This window comes from Egretta garzetta, unplaced genomic scaffold, assembly GCF_000687185.1.
Source record: "Egretta garzetta isolate BGI_Z169 unplaced genomic scaffold, ASM68718v1 scaffold204, whole genome shotgun sequence".
In the NCBI taxonomy this organism is placed as follows: Eukaryota; Metazoa; Chordata; class Aves; order Pelecaniformes; family Ardeidae; genus Egretta; species Egretta garzetta.
The window spans coordinates 3,746,882-3,763,933 of NW_009259424.1; the positions used below are offsets into that span (position 1 = coordinate 3,746,882).

General features: G+C 41.0%; 1 protein-coding gene across 1 annotated transcript in view; it reads left to right on the forward strand.

The window, feature by feature from the left end:
- The window catches only part of ANK3 (ankyrin 3), a 206,454-nt gene that overhangs the window by 46,645 nt on the left and 142,757 nt on the right, over window positions 1-17,052 (forward strand). Inside the window, exons 3-5 of the mRNA XM_035892536.1 lie at window positions 14,061-14,162; window positions 14,627-14,725; window positions 15,087-15,185. Of these exons, the coding sequence (XP_035748429.1) occupies window positions 14,061-14,162; window positions 14,627-14,725; window positions 15,087-15,185 (300 nt within the window). The remainder of the gene's footprint in view (window positions 1-14,060; window positions 14,163-14,626; window positions 14,726-15,086; window positions 15,186-17,052) is intronic.

Here is a 17,052-nt window from a genome sequence, read left to right on the forward strand (position 1 = left end):
TCCATTGGAAAGGAAGAGATCTGCTTTACTCAAATCATGAACCTCTCTCTGGGCTTCCCTCTGAAGCAAAATGATTTTGCTCTTGGTGCTGCTTTTAATCTCTTTAGGTTAGAAACTTGAAGTATATAGAGAGCAGCCTTTTAGTTCAGGAAAATAGCCTCTAGAACCGACGACACAAATCTATCATAATTAGTCATCAGAAAATCTGAATAAATATAAAATTACCATGGAGTAGGAGGCAGGCATATGTGGTATTCAAAACACACAGAGTGTAAAATGATGTTATTGTTGCCTTTAGAAATAGTTCAAAGTAGTCTGCATTAGAAAGAGCTGATAAGCAGAATGACAAAAGCTTGTTTCATGAGTGATTCCAAGCAGCGGTGGTTTTCTGATCAGCTGATGCTGCAGCTATTTTGGGTATTCCACAGATCATGATTGCATACACGGGGAATGATTGGAGGCAGCAAATATGGTAAGTGAGCCAGGAATCCTGGGACACGCTCCGTTACTAACTTAATAGTCTTACAATCACTTGTCCTTTGCCATTTAAATAGCCAAGGGAAGTCTAACAAGTGACTGTGCTTAGTTCTTTCTTTCTTTCTTTTTTTTGGGGAGGGAGAAAAAAAAAAAGGAAACCACTTCCGACGCTGCTATTTTTAGCAATGGTGCAGTGTCCAAAGTGTTAACTAATTGAGTCATCAGGTTTCATATCTGGCCACAGAAAATGGCAGTGGAAGAGGGGGAATGCTTTCCAGAACAAGTAAGCATTTGTGGATTCTGAAATAAGAGTGAAGTCTGCATATCGAGTTACTTATTATTCATGTTTTTAAGTCTTTGATTGTATGAGACAAAGCTGGATGTAGGAAGAGGTACGTTTGGGCTTGTTCGGTGTATTTTGTGTTCTGACGGTTGGATTACGGTATAGGCTGAGCGGCAGTCAAATGGTATATAGAATTATTTGTTCTCTCTCTCTCCTTACCAATGGCTACGTACTGTTCAGGACACTCTGCAGAAGACGCTGATTAAAATTGCAGAAACATTTTGTCATGTTTTGTTCTGTGATCAGGGCCTTAAGTAACGTAGACATGCGTAACAATTTTGTTCACTTAAATGTTTTGGTAAATCTTGCATATTTTGAAAAAGGTTAACTGAAATCTATGCTTTTAAGGTGTATTTATCAAACAACACACCTCTTCTGCTGACAATCCATAGCTCAATTAAACTTCAAAAGGAGCCAGCTGCTCCTGTGCTAGTAGTGAGGCACCCATATCACTTCTACTCACACGGACAGTCCCAGTGACCTCCAGGGTGCTCCCCGTGTAATTTAAAAACTCCTCAAGCAAGGAGCTGCTGTGAAATGACCTCCCCGTAGTCTGTGAACTAGGCTCTGAGCTTCTTCACGGCTTGAGTTACATCAGTTAAAAAGCACAAATTAAAACAATTGTTCTTCAGGTTGCTTTACTGCAGAATTAAAATACCATGCTCCCAGGAAAAGGGTGGTACTGTGTTATTAATATTGATGAGTGCCAAGCTTTGTGGAACCGTCAATTAATGGCAGGGGGTTTTTTAGCTAGAGATATTACCGATGGTAGCAGCCAGCAGTTTACTAGCTCATTTCCACGTCAGCAATAGCTTTGTGCTCTGAAAAAATACTGCAGTGAGTTCTCTTAAACGTGTATGTTGTTGTTCACTTGCTGTCAACACAGGGCAGGGTTGTTCCCTGTTAAAACCCGTCTTTGAAACTCTGGTTGTTTTCTGGTGATGCTATTCTTGTTTGTAAATTAATTTCCACCAGTAATTTCAAAACCATGAAAACATTTATTTGGGGGATTTTCTTTGTGAAGCAATTTCTTGTAGGAGAAGGTTTTGTTAGACTCAGATGTTTTATGGTACTTGATTAAACTCTTCTTTTCAGTCCTCAGAATATTATTTGCTCTCTCCTGTTTTTTTTTTTTTTAGCACAGTAATATCAATCTGCAGGGTGATAAACATCTTTGCTGATGCTTTATGTGAGCCCCAGTAGTACAGAACTTGTTGCAGACCTGCTAGTTTCTGTGTGCAACAGTTGGGAGAGTAGAGCAAACTGAAAATCACACTGCCACCGAGCCATGGCGTTGGCAATGTGCTGGTCTGTGGTACGCTCTGCCCGCCTGTGTTGCAATGGAACGGTATTTACTCTTGCTTTACAGCATTTTCTTAGAGGTTGCATAGAAACTGGTCTTTCTGTTAGTATATATGTTGTTTATTGAAGGTGTAGTAGCTGTTTGAAATGGAGTTGAGCGATGGAGGAGGGATACAGCATATATGTGATTTACGTCCTGCTTTTGGCTGGGATAGAGTTATTTTTCTTCTTAGTAGCTGCCATAGTTTTCTTCTTGCTGATGTTATTTATGGTAAATTCTGATTCTCATTCCATACATATATAAGACTCTGGTGGGTTGCCATGTATAGTTTTGGTGTAAAGGAGAAATAAGCTGTACTTCACTGCATGTTTATCCTGTAGATTTGCTAATCAGAAGCAATACTTTAATAATCAGAAGCGATACTTTAATTGACGTTGTACAGTAATGGCTTATTCTATCATCACATGCTAGGGGAGATTACTGTCTAGGGCTGGCAGGCAGTATTGTTGGCCATAACTTATTTCTACAAGTGTATAATAAACTGATCTGCACTTTAACAGTCAAACTAAAAACTAATGCTAAATCTGTGTTTATTAAAATAGTAAAGATAAAGTCTTTTAGCTCAGTTTGAAAAGAATTAATTCTTTAGTGAAATATCATTATTTTCTTCGATTAAACAAATGATGTGTTTTCCAAACATACTTTATTCTGATGCTTGGAAACAGTGGTAATTTTCAGATGAAAATAAACTATGAAGTCTGGTTAAGGTGAAGTAAAATTTCAAATAGTTCTGTTGTTTTTCTTTTGTCAAAAAATCAGAAGTCCCTCCTGTGATGTTCAGATCATCAGGGTTCTTCTACAGAATTCCTACTCTGTAGTGCACTGTGGCTTTGAAAGCCAGAAAAATACTAGTTCAGTTCTGTAACTACACAGTAATTGTGCAAAAATGGTACCATCTAATCTGCAGTGATTTATCTATATACTTGGTGATTTCTTCTTACTTTAAGAATACAGCTGGGCTATGCTGTGGTTTTTTCCCCCTCTGTTCATCTCAAACCCCCCATACAGCTAAGGCTGTTCTCAGTGTTTTCATCCTGTTTGTACCTGTGAATGTTGATGCGAGCCTTGCCCCCACGGTGGTTTAGACTCCTCCTGTTTCAAAACAGAATTGTGTATTTAAAGTCAGTACTTACATGTAAAACTCCTGATAACAATTGTAGGGCTCTGGTTTGTACTTTTTGCTCACAGATTTTGGTGCTTGGGCTGGGAAAAGCAATTTTCCCATTGGAATCTGAGCAAATCCTTGAATCTGGAATATGTGGAGTGAGTAACAAAACACTTTGTAAACTAATTTACATTTGGTGCGTACATCATTGAATACATTTCGGCTAGACAGCCCCAACAAATGCTATCACAGAACTTTCCATGCCATTTCACAAATTCGTAATGGGGAATGTCAGTGTTTATTCACAGAGGAGGAGGAGAAGAAAGGGAGCGCTGGGGAATGTGGAGGCTGGTGGCTCTCCTGTGTGCAGCCCCACTGCCCGGTGAGGGCCACACAGCACTGTTGCCCACATCGTATGGCATCACGTTGACAAGTCTTCCTTTATATTTCTAACAGTAAAAAACAGCAGCGTGTGTAACTCCTGCTCTGGGTTGCTCTGCCTTGTCTCTGTGGTTTATAGCAATGTTGTGAATTACAGAATGGATCCGGGTCCTATCCACGAGAGCAGAATCAAATGGAAAACAAGACATGGCAGGTTATGGTCAGTAGGCAGATTCAGCTCCTGTAGAAGAACGTGACAAAGCCAACACAGCCCAGAGTATTCACCGACAGTATTCTCCAATAGGTCTCATACATCTCCGGATCACGCTTAAAATTGTCTCCTGGCGGGTTGCTCAGCTCCTGCATTTGAGAACTGTTAACTCTCCTCTGTGCAAACTGCCCTCATGAGTTTGGGAAGTGCTAGCTAGGTTTTCCTCCTCCTGAACAACCAAAACTACCTCAGCCAGTCCCTGGCTCTAGGGAGATGTTTGAATTCTGTGGTTTATTGGTTCCATCCATTCTTTCTCATTGTAGCAGGGCATATATGTTTCACAGCACTTCCACAAAGAGGTGTCAGGACAGATTGTTCTGTAAATGTTACAAGCTCTCCTAAGGTAAACTGTTATGATAAAGCTCATGTGATGCCTCTAACCAGCCCCGCAGAACTGACCGTTACCACGTTTATGGCTCTGTTGCAAATCCTGCCCCAGGAGTCCTTGTAGCACCTGGAAGCTCTTTAGGTAATTTCCACTGACCCTTCAGATTCTGTATCTGCCACATGAGCCCATGTAGGGCTTTTCCAGCCAGAGACTCTCATCAACAAGGTATTTGGGTGTGTAAACTGGAAGAGGTGTTTTGCTTCTGACGGAGGTCATAATCCCTGCTAGGAAACCTATACTTTGGCACTTAGAAACTGATAAAGGTTTGTAATTCTTGTAAGAATCCTGAACAATGTGTCAAAAAATTTAAAACTCTATTAGATAGCTTTAAAACTAGCCACTCAAATGCCTCTTAAGCCTACAAAAGTGTAAACTTTAATTGCATGTGGGATTTGCTATACTTGCAGGGGAAATTGGGGTGTTTCTGCGCACATTTTTGCCATCTCAGAAACAGCTTGACTGGTTTACCTCTATCTTTCAATTTAATGATGTTCAAACTTCCAAGGCAGAATAATTTTACTTTTGAATGAGAAGCATTCAAAAGCAGGCATAAAGTGGAAAGGCAGAAAGGGAGCAGGAAACTTTTGACTTCACTGTACTGAAAGCTCTTCATAGTTTGTCTAGTTACAGAAGAGGTCATGGAGCTTGTCTATAGTTCCTATAGCTTGTTTACTACAGTATTTTTAAGGAATATTTATGTGCATTACACTTCCACTGACGTGCAGTTTGCTCCACTTTATTACCAGTAACTTCCACTTCACCACATCTGATTGAAGCATATTTACATAATATTTTTGTAGTGAGCTCGTTTTGAGTGAATAAAATCTGTCTCTAAAATCAGCAGTGTGATCTGATATAGGTTTATACTAGTTTTTTTCCCCATCTGAAATTATAGACAAATAAACACACTTTTAAAATGTTTTGAAGAGGATTGCTGAATTTTTTCCCTCTCCTTTCTGGATCTTGATTCTAAAATCAGATACACACAGGGAAGAGGAGGTGGACCGACTGACATAATTCATGCAGTGATCTGAAGAATGTGACTTTGGTGTGGAAGTGGCTTTAAATTTGAGCCTAAGATGTGCTGAAATTCTCTCCATGCTCATTGGGTAGTCAGTTCCTGAGAGAAAAATAGCAGGGAGGAGATCAATGGCATCTCATCAGGCTTGTCATAGAAGAGAGTTATTATCTTCAGGTGAATACAAACATGAGAAGAAACCCTCGAAGCACATCCAGTCCTTCTCCAGCTCTTTGTGACTGTGGTAGCAGTTATGAAAGCCAGTGATTTATTTCTCACTTGTAAGTGTATAATAGGAAAACTTTAGAGAGAGAGATGAGTCATTACAGGAGTTTCTTCCCAGAGTTTGAAATAAACTTCTAGAAGTTGAGGCTGTCAGCCTGGAGAATGAATCTTGAATTTTAGATGCTCAGATCTTTTGACTTCAGCTGTGTTGGATCCTTTTCAATGATTATGCATGTGAGTTGGTCACAAAGGACCTGGTTCTTTGCCTGATTGCGCACTTCTAATGGAGTACAGTGATTCACTGTTGAAACCAGTGATTTTACTGGTTTTAGGATCTTGAACAGAGTGAGTCCCAATTTACCTTGTCGTTCAAGTTTGTCTTTTCAAACAGGGCAGTCTCATAGCTGAAAAGTTAGTATGAAAGGAATCATATCTTCCTATTAAAGGAAAAAAACAATCTTGTGATTTTTTTGTTCATGCATACTTAGATTGCATGTGTCGTGCAGGTGTACATTGATTTTGTAATCCTGGAAAATTAGGATCTTACTTTTGGTGTTACTGATTTAACACATTCGTACTTGTAATTGTTTTCATAAATTCTTTAGGTGAAGCTGACACATCAAACTTGTGTTTCAAAATCTCAAAGCCTCATCTGTGCAAACTGTCAATGAGTATTGGAAGTTGTGTAGGCCCTTGCCTCCTGTCTGATCATTGTCCCTGTGGGATGGGTTTGATCTTGGTTCAGGTGTTTTCTGTTGAGTTGTCGGATGCTAATTTTTTTTAGAATTGCGGTTAAATTATTCTGGTTTTGTTGAATATCTGCAGTGACAAGTAAATAGTGTAGAGATGGCAGCTTTAGGGGTGTTTTCAGTTTGGACGTTATGTTCAACATGTTACACGTGTTACATACGGATGTTAGGCAAAGGTTTCCCATCTAGTTCTGTATGTCTCTTTTGTGCCTTGGAAATCACAACTGCCTTGGCTCTTTGTGGAAACTCAAAAGAATAATGTCTACTTTCCATTTCTATCTTGTGCTTGAACTTTCTTAGGAAGCAGTAATTCAGGAATTTAGAGACACCCAGGGCTGGATTAGTTGCATCATAAATCACAGGATTGATGAGATTTATAGTCTGCTGAAGACAACTGCGTGCGTAAAGTCATAGAATCATAGAATCATTTAGGTTGGAAAAGACCTTTAACATCATCGAGTCCAACCGTTAACACTGCCAAGTCCAGCACGAAACCACGTCCCTGAGCACCACATCTGCCTGTCTTTTAAATACCTCCAAGGATGGGGACTCAAGCACTTCCCTGAGCAAGCCCGTTCCAGTGCTTGACAACCCTTTCGGTGAAAGTCTAAGCAACTTATATGGTAAGAAAGCTGCATCATTGCTTCATAGGCAAGCAAAAAACTCACTCTAGACCTCTTGATGCTGTGAAAGGCACTGATAAACACCTTTTGTACTGGAAGCTGTGAAATGTTCTTGTATGTACCAGCCTTAACATCTCAGGCTCTGGGTCCTTTTCAACCATCATCCATTCCAGTATATGTGGTCCATTTTCCGTCATAACATGAGCATCAGTATTTTGCCAAGACAGACTCTTAACAGGTAGAACAGTGCAAGTGATCTTGAAAATGGTATATACTAAACCTACACACCAGAGGCGTACCTTGTCTTGTGGTCTAGCAAGGAAAGAGGCTTATTTGTTTGCTTGGATGTTTTCCTGGTTTGGCCAAGCATTTATAGAAAGAAGGAGCTGCATCTAAAATGCATTTTCCACTCTGTTTTGAACTGCTTAATTACGGGATTTTCAGGAAGTATTTTATTTTCTCTTCAAGCGTGTAAGGATTGACTACTGTACAGGGATAGAGCCTCAGTTGTTGCGAATACAATTGATTATAGATTCACATGCAATTTTTGCAGAAATATGAGGCGTTTTAGTTGCCACTGGTGTGACCAAGAAGAGGGGTTTCAGCAGCCTGAAACCAGTGTAGTTTTTAACTTGTGGAAAACGTATCGTAGTTACATAGTTGGAATAGGGCCAGTTATGGGGACATTCCAAATAGTATAATGTTTTTGGCTACCTTATCATGCACAACACAATAATATGATCGAGTTTGATGATTAAGTTGCATGATAGGGCAAACAATTAGAGGAATTTGCTTGGTTTTTGACGAATAATGAAATAATTTCTCATTCTGCAGTCATATTCAAAAGAGCTGGCCTTCCTTGGCTGAAAGATGTTTCCTTTGAATCCTCAGGCAGTAGGAGTAGAGCTTTCCCTGTTGCCCTGGGGTTGTGTTTAGGGCTGTGATCCCAAAAGCATCTCTCTGAAGGATAATTAACAGCAGAACTGCAGATAGAAGTTGGCCCCAGGCTGTCACATTCTTATCACAAGAAAACACTTATGGCAGTGTGGTATGTAAAGCATGAGTACGGCTGTAGTTGTTTGCACAATGATAATTTTCTCATCTGGTGCAACCAGCCCCCTTTCTAATAAAGAAGATACAAGTTAATTTTTTTTTAATACAGATTTAGTTACGAGGTATTAGGGAGATACAAAGGATAAAAAAATAAAGAGCGGCCCCAAGAAAATGATATGGTGGTTTATTTCACATGGTTCAGACTGGCCAGTGTAGTTTAATTGAAATAAAATTTCATCCCTTACCAAGTGAGTGTAACGTATTTTCTAGGAGGGAAATTCTAAATTAACATAGGAGCAAAATCTAAGAAATGCCAAGGACCTCCTATTTCCAGTGAGGTGCTTAGTGCCTCTCAGAGTTGAGCTTTACTGCAAAAAAAAAGCCATCAGTTGCGGTAAGCCCACCCTTATCAAAATAAGCAAAAATGTTATCATCTGTTTCCTCAGATCTTCTCATGCTGCTGCAAGACTAGTTTTGTTGAGCACATTTCCAAATGGAAGTAACATAAGTTCATCCCTTAAAAATGAGGTCATTGCCTCCCCCCACAACAAATGTTAGGCATGGTTAGCATCTTTTTGTTGGGACTCAAGCCAGAATGCATCCTGCTCTGGCACAATGGGAACCTGCTGGGGGTTTCCCTTCACAACAGCTACTGTTAAAGATGGAGTGAAAAACAAAACCCTGCTCCCAATGTGAAAAAAAGACTGGATTTTTAATCTGAAAAAGAAGCCACTGTAAGCAGAACACAAAGGAGAGAGAGATAAAAATGCCATCAGTATGGGAGGGGGCCTGCATGCGTGGAAAATAATGGATTTGTACCTTTGAGGGTTCGCTAAGTAATACATGAATTCTGTTTTCTGAGGGGATCCTCTCTAGTCCCATGGAAAAGTCAGGCCAGAGCGTAATAAAAATGCCATCAGTATGGGAGGGGGCCTGCGTGCGTGGAAAATAATGGATTTGTACCTTTGAGGGAAAAATGCCATCAGTATGGGAGGGGGCCTGCATGCGTGGAAAATAATGGATTTGTACCTTTGAGGGTTCGCTAAGTAATACATGAATTCTGTTTTCTGAGGGGATCCTCTCTAGTCCCATGGAAAAGTCAGGCCAGACCCTGGGTTGACAGTCAGTGCAAATTTCCTAATAGCTTTTGTCTTTACTCATGCTAAATAGTCTCTTAACTTCACTGGGAGCACTTGGAGAAAAAGAAAGTGAATATCTATTTGCTAGCGTGAGTCAGCATCAGCATTTTCTCTTTTAAAATGGAGGCTTAAGATAACATCCAAGTGACTTAGGAGTTAGTCTTAATAATAGAAATGTTTTTAACTCGCATAGCTTTTCCTCAAAACGGGGAAACGGTTCTCACGTCTTACCCCTGCACGTCACAGGTTCTGCCATCCATCATGTGGCAGGACTAGAGGACCTTAGGGTAAAGACGGTTGGGAAATGGATTATTGCTACCAGCGTGGCTTATCCAGCCTCAGCCCTTTCCAGAGATGTCTCTGGGATGAAGGCTGTTGAAATGAGCTCCAGGCTGGAAAACCCATTGTGGGCTGCAGGCAGCCCGCAGTCTGCAAGCTCATCAGCCTGCTTTACATTAGGGAATTGAATCTTTATAGCATGCTACATTAAAGGGGAATACACAAATTTAGAAGAAATACACAGCATAAAAACTGCATTCATCAGCCAATCATCTGCATTTATGCATGTCTTAAAACTAGAAATAGTCCCTCCTTCTTCCAAGAAAGTACAGGGGGAGGGGAGAGAAGTGCAATCTGTGAAGAAAAAGCTTGATACTGTGCACACATCAGTACCGATACTCTCATAAACCCACTGTTTATGAAATATTGTCTGAACAGCCATTCTAGAATTAAACGCTGTGCACAGGACCTGAGGTCTGTCTCTCCAAGAATTAAAACACTTGCAGGAATTTTGATTTTTCATTTGAGTCTGGATATGGAGATTGAAAAGGCAGCATCCCCAGGGAGGGCAGCAGGGAAAGGCTTGGGGCCACAGCCTGACAACAGGAATCCTGTGCAAATGCACAGGAAGGGCTGCAATCTTTGTGGCTGACTGCAAGAACATCTAAGATTCAGGGTGCTTTGATGTATGTCCCATGCCTGTTGTTCTCTTGATATTTGTGAAGACAGTGGAGAATCAAAAGCCAATTTTCGTCTTCATTTCATGTTGTGATTGATTAAAAAAAAAAAAAAAGGATGTGAATAGATTGCTAGCATACAGAATGCCTCTCTCAGGAATACTGAGGTTTAAGTAATTAGGATTGGAGAAAATTTGTATTTGGTCTGTTAAGGGAATGCCGTCTGCATGGGCTTTGTCTTCCAGATGCCAGCTGGCCTGGATGGTGGAAGTGGGTCTATCGAGAATAGTTACCCACAGACGGAGCACTTACCTGCGCCGGTGTCCTGAGCAATGGTTGGAAACCTAACCCCCTTTTTCCCCCTACTGTGTTTTGTAATGAATTTACTGTAACAGGTCCTTGATCAGTCTGTGATGTGGGCTCCCAAGCATGATGGCAATCCAGATAAATCATTATTAACATTTTTGTTACACTTGTTTGATCTTTTAAATCCTTCAGTTATTTGAGCCTAGGCTCTGATGCTGCTCTGGTCTGTGCAATACAGAGGCAATTACAGGCTCCATCAGGGACTCCAAGAGGCTTTGTTTTAAACAGAATAGTGCCAACTGGAAATGTCATTTTTCTACTCTATTGTGGTGCTTAAAAAGAAAAATTTAGGCTTAAAAGAGAAATATAAAGTTGAGAAAATTTTAGGTTCAGAAATGTGAAAGATTTGGTTTGATGGTTTTGATCAATTTTTACTGACCCCTATGCTTAGTTTGTAAAAGTTGGATAGCGTTCACTGGTTCTCCTGGGTTTTGGCAGTGGAATGTCTTAGAAACAATGGTATTTAAGGCATTTTGGAAGGTGGAAAAAGCTTGTAAGACTATTCTCTATCTGAGCAGGTCTGAAGTAATGCCTTAGTTACAGGGAAAGTGGAAGCTGGCAATGCTACTTCTATAGAGGCTGGAATTGGTTTTGGTTTTCAAAGATGTTGGCTCTCCTTTCTCTCTATTGCTATTGCTTGTTTCTGCTTATGGCAGAGACCATAATGGCTGGAGAGAATCCCTGAAGCCCCGTTGAACTTTTTGTGCAATTGTACAACCTCAGTCTGTTATCTGTCTGTGCAAATCTCAACATTTCTGTGCGTGGTGGCCCAGAAAGTGAGTTAACCAACCTGAGGTGAGTTAACCCAAAATCAGAAAAAAAGGTTTTCCCCTTTCTCAGTGCACAGGGATGTGTTACACCCTGGCTGCTAAGGCAGCTCACGCAGTTTCACATGCTAGCTCACATCATGTTCAAGTAACTGGAAACCAGTAAGCTGGAAACTGGAAGTGCCAATGCAGATCAGCCAAAGTGTGGGAGAGTTTGTGTTATCCCTGGCGTGCTGTTAAACGGCAGCTTCTCTGGGTGCTTCCTAGCTGTCGTTGCCGTGCCTGCACGTGTCGCTGTGGCTTTTTCTGTCTGGTGCCCCCCGTGCTGGGAGCCTGTCCCCACCTGAGCGGCGAGAGCCCAGGCTGCCGGGAGCCAGCCCCACCGCCCGGGGGGCAGCCTGGCTGCGGGGGTCAGCGATGTCTCTGGAGGGTTGGAGCAAAAGGAGTGAGTTCTTTCAGGAATAGATTTGTGTATCACTTAGCAGCACCTGCTTGATTTGAAACATTTTTATACGTCCCCAGGCTGGAAGTGTGACGGAACCTTTGTCCGTCCTCCTGCTAGCGAGCAAGTGCTTCCAAGAGAAGGCTTTAAAAGACACGGGCCGCGCTCTCCCTCTTCGGTGAAATGGCAGTTAGCTATTAACATGAATATCAGCTATTTATCACTCCTGCCTCCTCCCCCCTCCATTTTGTTTGAGCAAATAGAAAGGTTTAAATGCTTCTGAGTATGAGCAGCGTTCCTTGTCTGGCGCGCATTAATGTGGCTGGCGGGAACTGATTTTCCATAGCAAGCTCCTCTGGTGCGTCCCTTCCCCACCCAGAAGCAGCTGTAAACAGCTGATGTTAATTATTGTCCACCTGCTGACTGTGCCAAACAGGCATGCCATTACGCTGGGACAAAAAGGGCTCCCGGTCTATTAAGTCCTCCCTCATACCTTTGGTAATGCTGATAAAACGCTGACCTGTTTTTTACCCCGGTGGCTGCTGTTGCTAAGCACTGGGAAAATGACCTCTCTCCTGTAACAATCTGCATTGCACAGTTGAGATGATCTTCTGAATGAAAGCCTTTTACCGCACCTCTCAAGGCAGCCATTTGTCCCCATGTTTTGCAGTTCTGGCCACGTAGTTTGTGGCAGCACCTTGGTTTTGATAGAGCCTAATTAAACATTGGTATTTGGAGGCTGTTTTGTTGGACGCGTATTGCAGAAGTCGATTTGTAATGATCAGTGTGGCGTGCTTGGAAAATAATGCTTAAGAGGAGGGAAGGCTGCAAGCTGGTACCTTACCATCACAGAGTGGAATGCCATGTGTGCAGAACTCAGGAGAAAATGAAGAGTCCATAAGTAATGGTTCTCTCTTTGGAAGAGAGAGCTTGTTGTGTTGAAACTACTGGTACAGTAGTCTTGCAGCTTGTACTGGTACAAAGAAGAAAGCAGACTTTCATACCCCCTCACCATTTTGCGGTCATTATGCCCAAGATTGCTTCATCCCGCGCATGAAGGTGACTTCAGATGGGCTTGAAGCAACGTTTGCAAAGAACATCCAGTTTGCAGCAGCTGCACTGACAGGAGTGGAGAGGAGTCTGTAGCACATCCAGAAAATGGGGCATGAAAAACAAATATATATATATATATATAGCACTGGATAAGTAACTGAGCTTTGGTGCCCGGTTGTTTTATATTTCCCTCAGCAGTTACTGGCTGGGATTTTTTTTCTCTAAAGGTAATTGTTGCAGTCTTTTAGAACCTTAAAGGATCACAAAGCACTTAAAGCCTGTGATGAAATGGTACTGAGGAAAAAAAAAAAAGACAATTCCTGTTATACTAATGGAGAAAAGGGCACAAAAAATGTGTTGACTGCCCAGGATGCCAGGGGAAGCCGTGTCACAGATAAAATCAAAGATTATGTGGTTTGTCCCTCTTGAAAGCTAACCCAGTTCATGCCACTTGCTCCAAGGCAGGATCAGCATTATCTAAACTGTCCTTGGTGGATATTTGCATAACTTGTTGTTAAAACCCTCTGGGGATGGGAATTACTTTCAGTCATCTCTTTCATGACTTAACCATCCTTTCTGCCATCCTTACATTTAAGCTGAAGTCATCATAAAGCAAATTTGCACAGTTATCTTTAAAGCATGAGCTGAAAAAAAAAAAAAAAGAAAAAAAATGCAGTTGAGATAATGGCCCTGTACCTAGGGAGTTCTGGCTACCTCACTGAATGTGGACAGACAGTGTAAATAAAATGTGCTATAAAATGAGGGAGGATGGAGAAAATAAACCAAAATGTAATCAGACATTAGATTTTAAAACACCTTAATTTGTAGAACCATGTTGTTTCATTCAGGTAGTCCAGTCCTTCAACATACAGTATTTTAGATTTTTTTTTTTTTTTTTAAATCTATCGTGTGTGATCTTGCAGTCCTGGCCCGGTCTATTCAGTTTGGACAGGTTTGGGTGGTGTGGCACTTTTGGAAAGAGCAGAGTGGTTTCCATGGAGTCCTGTCCTAAGCCTCACCATGTTTGTCTCCCATGCTGGGTACCAGATGTGTCCCTGGCTACTAGCCTCGCACGTTAGACAGTGCTGCATAATTCACGGTTATATATGAAGTCAAATCTGGCGCTGCCTAGTCAGGCGGACAGCCTATTTACACCAGAGGGAATTGGCATAAGCAAGGAGGGCAGGATCTGACCCATATTTGATAAGGCAGTTTGGGATCCTTTCATGTCTAGTTAAATGTACATACAATATGTTGTGTCATTAGTAACTTCTTTGCCAAGGGAATATGTTTTTATACTGTGCTGAAATTTCTAATGGGATTTTTCCTTTTTTCTTACAGTCTGACACAAATGCAAGTTACCTGAGAGCTGCTCGAGCTGGCAACTTGGAAAAGGCTCTTGACTACTTAAAAAGTGGAGTGGACATCAACATTTCAAATCAGGTTGAAGAATATTTTGATCAAATTTGCTGGATAAATACCTTTCTCACTATTTCTTGAACCTGTCTTTATATTTGCACTTCATGTCAGTGATAACTTACGCGTTTTTGATGAGCCATGTTTACATATTTTATCCAACTTTTATTTTTACCCCTTACGAAGATATCATTTCACTTCCACTTGGAGAATGTTGGGCTATTTCATGTTGTCTTTCATTCCATTTGTATTACATCAGATCATGGGACAGCACACAGAACTGGAGACCCCAGAGCTAGTATATCCTGACTTAACTAATACTCTTTCCTTTCAACCTAGTTCTTGTAAACTTTACATAAGAATAGTTTTTGGAAGCGGTCCTCTCAGTAAGATATAATAATTTGTCTCCCGATATGTTGTTTGCAATGCAGGAGTGCCCTTGTCAATCTTTTCCATTGCTTTTCTTTTTTTTCCTTCCTTTTTTTAATCAGAATGGGTTGAATGCTCTCCATCTCGCTTCCAAAGAAGGGCACGTAGAAGTTGTCTCTGAACTGATACAACGAGGTGCCAGCGTGGATGCAGCGACAAAGGTTGGTCAGGCCTATCTAATTGTTCTCTTGTTCATGCCGATGGCATGGGCACAACGTGTCAGCCAAAAGATTGCAGACATTACTGCAGCAGTAATTGCCCTTTTTCCACTGGTGGAGTGGTCTCAGTAATTGTTTAACAGAAACCTTTTAGATTATAGTAAATGTCACAGGTTATTAGGGGTGAGATTTACGGGACAAATTCTAGATTCCTGTCTTGGTTTCTGTCCATGTCTTCCACTGTAACTTACCCATTACAAGTAAGAGTATTTTATTGCAAGATAGGATAATTTAAAGTGGAATGTGTTCTTGATAGTATTGTCATGTATTTAAGCTCAAGTTTTGTACTTTTCTCTCATTTCAGAAAGGAAACACAGCATTGCACATAGCATCCCTTGCTGGACAAGCAGAAGTAGTCAAAGTGTTAGTTACAAATCGGGCCAATGTCAACGCACAGTCTCAGGTAAAATCATGTTTCTCCATTTGGTACTATCAAAAACTTTGCTGACATTAAAATCATTCTCCCCTTATAAGCTATAATATTAGTAAGTGTGTTTGGTAGCTGTCATTGTATTAATGCTGGCTCTTAAAAATAGGTTTTTATAGGGTAAGAAAGATGAATGTAATCCTACTAACACATAAAACCTTATTCTTCTTTGGCTGTTAGTAAGTAACCAGCAACAGGTGCAAGAGTGAAGTTTAAATACACAGCTGCCCTTTTCTTATTGAAGCAGGCATTTTAGTGAGTGCATTGCAGAGTTCATTCCCACCTTGTAATTCAACATACAATTAAAACTTTAAGTGCTTCCAGCTCTCCCCCTTCTGCTCTCCCCCTCATCAGGTGGTCAGAGTGTACCAAGAGACATCATGGATGTGTGAAGTCTTGTCTTCCCCCATAGGCCTGACAGCACAGTGAAATCCCAGGTTGTGGTCAGGTCTTTTCCCATGTGGGATGTCAACCATCAGTTGGGATTAACTCTGATTTACCCACCTCATTCACCAACAGAGAAAGCATGGAAATAACATCTCTGAAGTCATCCAGAAACCACGCAGGCACACACCCGTGGAGATGAAGAAAGTGGAGGCACATCCAGGGGTGTCTGCAGGATCCTGGAAGTGGTTGTGTGACAGGCAAAGCATTTACCCTTCAGCCTTAGATCTGTCCTCCAGTGTCCTATGAGCTGCTAATTGTTACAGAGTCAGAAGAGATGCTGATAGAATAGGCGAGGGGGAGGGAACTTGTTCAAATGAAAGGGATCCTGTTTCACATAATTCAGTGTCTTGGGCTTAATCGAGCTCATCACCTTTCCTTGTACAAGGAGGTACTACAAGCATATGCATAGCTTTTAAGTTTGGTCAAGTCCTTTGAATGAATATTTAGGTCAATTACAGAAAATTTGAAGTAAGGGAAAACAGCGCTGGTGTTAAAAGCAAAGCAGCAAAATGAGACAGAGGAAATCTCTGGCTCAAGAAAATGCATAAACCACAGACTGTTGAAAGCCAGCTTGCTGTGCCATAGGAGGTGTCCCTGCATGCCTGCCTCATTCCTGTTCTCCCTGTTCGGGGGCTGGCTGGCAGACGGTGTCAGAGAGGGGATCAGATTAAGAGACGGTCTTCTCATCTGGCCCAGCATTGCCATTCTGCGGTATTAGAAAGATATGGGCATGATAGAAAATGTTTGTTAAAAAGGGAAATTTAAAAAAATGTACATTTTAAAGAAACATGGTTTTTTTAATGGTCTCTCAAATAACATGAACAAAATTTTTAAGAGTCTGTTTCAAGAATGTTAGTTATTTGTGATCTATATTTCATGCTTCCTTCACCTAGACAAAGAAAATAGACTACTCAGTTCTTCTTTCTTACTCTTTTATACTAGCTAGATACAGCAATATTTGGTTCCAGGCACCATATAATTTGCATTTAAAGAGAACAACAACAGCAAAAAGTAGTTTTAAGTAAAATCTTCCATGACTGTTAAGAAGTAAAACAAACCAGAAATATTTCCAGTGGTTTTCCTGTTAAAAAAATTAAGATGGCTTTGAAAGGATCTTTTCTGCTTGTGTTTGAGAACTTGTGTATTCAGCCCTGAAACTAAAAATAATCTGAGATTGTAAACATCTTATATAACTGCATTGTCCATACACCCTAAGGTTTTGCCACATGTTACCCTTATTCTGCTAGCATACATGAATTAAAGATTTATTCTCCGCCCACCCCCTGCCCATTATGGATGCCTTTAATGTCTTTGCTTGAGACACATGTATATTGGCGATTCCACACCAATACCTGGCAGTGAGGTACCCTCAGCTGGGAGGTCCCGGGAGCTCCCT